Below are 5,753 nucleotides of genomic sequence, written 5' to 3' on the forward strand. Positions count from 1 at the left end.
CACATCTACAGTACACGCATGAACATGAACACATTCTTGCTCAGATTAACCCCTCTGATCCCACTCTAACATTCACACACAACAGGCCAAGCCTATTTACACATAAACGCACAGATGAAACTATAGCAAACAACAAAGTACATCCAGTCCACAACCACAACCACAACTCATCTTGCTGCCTTGAATCTAAATCAACATCATATTCATTATCATCACAAGTCAGCACTCATATCAGACTGATGTGCAGAGCCGCACACACACACACACACACCAACAAATCAAGCGCAGCTGCGCAGTTACTGAAAAGTAACCAGAACGCTGAATTTCTGACCATTACCACCCGCAACCGCAACGTGTCTATGTCCACTCCCGCCCGCTCCCGCAAAACTCTGAGAATTTATGCCCGCGCAATAATAGAGATGCATTGATTTTGTGTCTTCTCCCGTCCCGCAGGAGAAAACAGGTCATTTTATAGGCTATTAATAAAGAGATTCATGGGGTTGATTGTTTCGTTTCCCTGGTCTGCATGTCTTTTGACGCACTGGTCAGGAATAGCGCTCCTATTTCGTTGTTTTCATTCAGTTTTTAATGAAATACAGGCTGTTTCATATTCTATTCTCCTCCTCTGTATTTATTTATTTTTCTACCTTTATATAATCACGCAGTGATTGAGGTTAAGGCAAGCCCGGCGCCAGGATGAAGTTACTGAGGGGGTGATTAAAATTTACGAGGGGGCAAATCTTTATTATGCAACATAGGCTCACACAGTGAGTTATAAAGAGCGCGCAGACGTGCGTAATAGTCGCGCGTAATGACAGCTTGTCGCCGGTGAAACACAATAAACTGCACATCTTCTTTCATGTTTGTCTCATGACAGANCCGGCGGGACCCAATCCCAATGCAGCCCTCTATGTCAGAGTACAAAAGTTACCCGGGCCATGGCCCCCCTGGCCCCCCCTGTTCCGTGGTCTATGCCCCTGTCACTCCCTAATGCAGGGTTTACGCTACACAATTTTAGGACTGATTTTCCACTCCCTTGGCGACTGTGGATGAAAGCCCCAGATCAGAGGCAAACTGGCACTCACTCCCGTGAGCGACGATCACTATGTACATTTTCAAAGACGTGATCTGTCTGTTGCAGATATCCGAGAGATAACTATCAATCAATTCAATCAATTTTATTTATAAAGCCCAATATCACAAATCACAATTTGCCTCACAGGGCTTTACAGCATACGACATCCCTCTGTCCTTATGACCCTCGCAGCAGATAAGGAAAAACTCCCCAAAAAAAACCCTTTAACGGACTAGTAGGTTAATTATCTGGACTTGTCCGTGAGTTCAAATCCTGTTGTGTAAAATTAGTTAGACAGCAGCGACAACCAACCTAATAAGAGCGCAAGACACAGGGCGAGGAAAAGGGGGGAGGAGTCGCAACCAGCAATTCTGTCTTGCATGTTCTTTGTCTTCCTGGTGTTTGACTGCAAATCAGCGCACAAACAACGTGGAACTTTAGCTTCTTGTAGACATCCATTTTTGGAGAAAAGACCGTCTGTCTCCTGTGTCTTTCCCTGTATAACTTCAAGACAAAAATGTTTTGTAATGTGACCCCCTGTTGCTGATCACTTGTGTAACTATGCGGTCACACATGAGCGAAATTAACACCAGCGAATATTGGCCTACTGTCCACTTCTATTCAGCGCAAGCAAAGGGGCGAATAAAGCATTTGTTTCCAGTGGCAAAGCAACGTAGAGTTCAACTTCGGTGACCTCAACAAATAGCAAAGACGTATGAGCAGGAGACACTGATAGTTCCCGTGTTTATCCAGCTGATATTGTGTGATATTGGCCCTAAAAAATACAGACATGAAAATGAAACACGTGCCAATAACATTTTATTTTGTGTTGTTTATTCACAAGCTAGATAACATTAGCTAGCAAGCTAGCTTTCTGCGTACATCAAATCCGACTGCCCATACGAAGCACGAATATCACCTCAGCAGAGGATGATATTTACCCGTGTGACCATGCCCTCATGTGTAAACCCAACGCGTTCTCATCCCAAATTGTCAGATATTGATGCTTTGTCAGTGCCGTTCACATCTACATATTACGTGCTAGGCATCCTCCTGCATTTGGTGTTGACGTTCCGGGACAGCGTGTCAATTTAAATGCTTTGAGTCTTTTCTAAATACTGTGCAGTTTCTGCTCGTTAGATGCATACAGTCTTTTTCAAAATAAACTCACAACGTTGGTAAAACACCTTGTATTTATATTTGTATTTATTCCCTTGTGCAACAAAAGCACTTTGTTAGGTTTCGAAAAAACATCGTGGTTTGGCGGCGGTATTTGTCGAGTTCTGAATGAGAATGGGCTGGCAAACCAGAGCAACTTCAAGATACCTCATCATAAGACCTTGCTGTATAGTGTGCAGGCGTTGAACCAAATGGTGTCTCAGCTCATTCGGCCTCGTCCCCTCTGTTCCCCTGTTGCCCCTTCATTGCCAATTTTCATCCATCCACTAGATGTCCTCAGACTTTCCCTCATCTCCTCATCACCTGACTGCTCCACCCATCTACACACCTGTTCCCACTTTCCTCGTCAGCCCTGCAGTTACCTCACCTTCCCTGCCTCCTCTTCCCACCTGCACCTCCTTCCCTAATCAGTCTCTCACTACTCACAGCTGCAGATCTTTTGTTCCTCTGCCAGTTCATCAAAGTCTCTCAGTCATTTGTATCCATGAGCTGTGCTGGATTTACATGGATTTTGTCTGTGTTTGAGTCCTCGGCACAGCTGTGGCTGTGACACATACTGTACCCCACACAGCTCCCACAGTCGTCATTTGGATCTCTCACTGAACCTAACCAAGTCATTTTTGTGCCTAAAGCAAACCACACCATAAAATAGATTCATATGTCAGTTTTTGTAAATGTTTTGGACAGTGATGTCATCCTGCTGATAGGAGCATCACATCAGAAAACACTGCTGTGTTGCTCAGGACATATGTTGCTGTACAGTTTAGAGGGCTTGTTGGTAACCCCCAATTTCTTTACCCTCATGAATTTAATGGAAAGGTGTCCCAAAAAAGTACCCATAAAAAAAAACTGTGAAACTGTAACTGACTTACAGTCATTTAGACTGATCATGCTGCCAAGAGCCATGAAGTTTCACCTGATCAACCAAGAGGTGACAGTCAGTCTGTGGTCTAATTGTGTTTGCAGGTGAATTTAAGCGTTACGGCAGTTTGTGCAACATAGAACTGCAACAAACGGTAAGTACACAGTATGGAGTTCTAACGTCTGTACATATTTGCGCAAGCTTGCATGAAATTTGTTTGCCTGGAAACCAGATGAATCTGTGAGCTCAGGTTTTATTTGCTCTGGCAGATGTGTCTGGTCCCCCCTCTGCTCTGCTCTCATCTCCAGAAGACGTGCCGGACCAAACATAACTGTTTATCTCAGGCTGCATCCACACCGCTATGTTTTTATTTTAGAATACATAACTATTGCTACAGATGAAACACAGATGGATACATCTGTGTTTCATTGCTCTGAGCTTTTCCAGAAGCCTCCTCTATCCTGGTCTCCTGGAGGCACATTTAGGGGGTTGAAAGATCCTCCATGATAAGGGAGGCAGAACGACTTCTGGGTGACAGGAAGAGAGAGGAGGTGAGGAAGCATTAGCTCAGACTACACTGTTTTTGATGAATGCTCAGGTGGACTCACCTGTCCACAGCAATGGCCAGCAGGGCGTTGGTGGACACGTAGAGAGAGACGGTGCGCAGGTAGTTGGTGGAGGCGCAGAGTAGCAGGCCGTGATCCCACGACAGCTGCTTCACCACGTAGTAGTCTAGCAGGAAGGGACAGCACACCACCGCCACCAGCACATCGGACACGGCCAGGTTGGCGATTAGCAGGTTGGTCAGGTTGCGGAGCTGCTTGTAGCGGGCGAGGCTGGCGATGAACAGACAGTTTCCAACGCCACAGACCAACATGATACCCACCAGGACCACAGCAATGACGATCATGGCTACAAAGAAGGCCCGGCCCTGCGTGGTGTCCGGGATCTCGTCCAGAGGAATCTCGTAGTCCAGGCCGTCACTAGCCAGGAAGTAGTCTGTTAGAGCCACGCTGCTGTTGGTCGGGTCGTCCATTTTGAATCAGGTCAACATGCTCAGGTAGGAGTGTCTGCAGGGAAGGTGCAGGAAATTAAAAGAAAACAAACTTAGACTTTGATCCTGGTGAAACAATAACTTTTCGGTTTTATCACATGATCAGCAGATAGAGTTCACACAGTTTTTATGGAATTGTCAGTGTACAAATTTCCATTTTTCTGAGCACCTCTCTGAGCTGGCGGGAAAGTTGAGATCCTGCTGGAGGAAATTCGTGATGTAATCAAAAGCTCCAGAACAGCTACTAAAGGGACCTCATGGTGACGCTGGTTACATCTGTCACCTAATGTTTCAACATCAAGAGTGAATCTACGGTCTCGACTTTTAAGCAAACGTGGTCGAGAAATCCTCGATAAGCTCATACATTTTAACCAACTGAACACAACTCCATGTGAGGAAGAGACTCGGGTGCACTTGAAGATGAAGGACGGCTAGTAGAGGACTGTGTGGCGAGATAGTTTTGTTCTTCTGTCTCCAAAGTCAATATTAAACTTTCCACCTCATTTGGAGCAGCTGGCTTTGAGCTGTAGCTGCAGTTCCTCTTAGAGCAATCAGAGTTATAATGAAGATTGTAATGCGAGGACAGAGGCTGTAGGACAACACAATAATTTGAAGTGTGGAGAAACAGCCTGGTGTCACTCCCAGGGTGTCAAAATATGCTGCTTGGTCACTGTACCCTTCGTCACTATAACGACGCCGGGGATGCTGTTTAGTGTCTGTATGAGATGCACCAGGCTTTCCAACTCAATGTAAACTGTCATGATAAGATGCTCAGAGCAACAGATATAGTTTGTGGTTGAACCTGTTTGCACCTTACTGTGAGCTAGCTGGGTTTTATATTTTGAGTCTCACTGTTATTTCATTTATATTTAGTTTTATATTTGCTATAAATTGTATGTTTCTCTACACATTGCTTTTTTGTATCTGCGTTCCTCTAACTTTATATTGCAACTGCTGCACAGCAACTTCCCATGGGATAAATAGTCTGATGTGATGTGATGTGATGTAATGTGATCTGATCGGATCTGAAGTCTGCCCAGGGTTGGTAGGAGGACGGTGGACGGGTCCAACAAACACCAGATTTTGAGGAGATCAGTGTTCGAGACCAAGAAACAACAATATCGATTGCGGTGTTTGTGCCACTCCAAGCCAGATGTTCTTCAGCAGCATCTGTCACCTTTTACAAACATTAACCAAGTAGCCTTGTTGCCGAACCAAACCACAAACCCCTTAAGTGAGTCACTTCACAAGACTAACGTTGACAACAATCCTTTCTTTACCATTACAAGTAATTTTGCTTCCTAAACCTAACCGCCAACCTCCTCTTAACGTTGTCGCCTTCTGCGTCAAGACACAAAGCAAAGGGCTGCCCCCGGAGTCACTTTAAGCCCAGTTCAGACCAAAGATTCGCAACGAGACGAGTTGAACGGGGGAACTACTTACAATGCGTCGTTCTGCAACCTTCTAGAAACCTGCTGAGGATGAGACGGCGTATCATCTCTAGTCAACAACTCTCTGTGCTTCTGATCTGTAACGCTGACAGGAAGTGACCGCCATGAGACGGCGTATCATCTCTAGTCAAC

At 45.3% G+C, this 5,753-nt stretch overlaps 1 protein-coding gene across 1 annotated transcript in view; it reads right to left on the reverse strand.

Annotated features, from left to right (window-relative positions):
* The window catches only part of prokr1a (prokineticin receptor 1a), a 21,722-nt gene that overhangs the window by 7,489 nt on the left and 8,480 nt on the right, over positions 1–5,753 (reverse strand). Inside the window, exon 2 of the mRNA XM_050043806.1 lies at positions 3,725–4,186. Coding sequence (XP_049899763.1) covers positions 3,725–4,152 — 428 coding nt within the window. The 5' untranslated portion in view covers positions 4,153–4,186. The remainder of the gene's footprint in view (positions 1–3,724; positions 4,187–5,753) is intronic.

This window comes from Epinephelus moara, chromosome 5 (genome assembly GCF_006386435.1).
Source record: "Epinephelus moara isolate mb chromosome 5, YSFRI_EMoa_1.0, whole genome shotgun sequence".
NCBI classification, from domain to species: Eukaryota; Metazoa; Chordata; class Actinopteri; order Perciformes; family Serranidae; genus Epinephelus; species Epinephelus moara.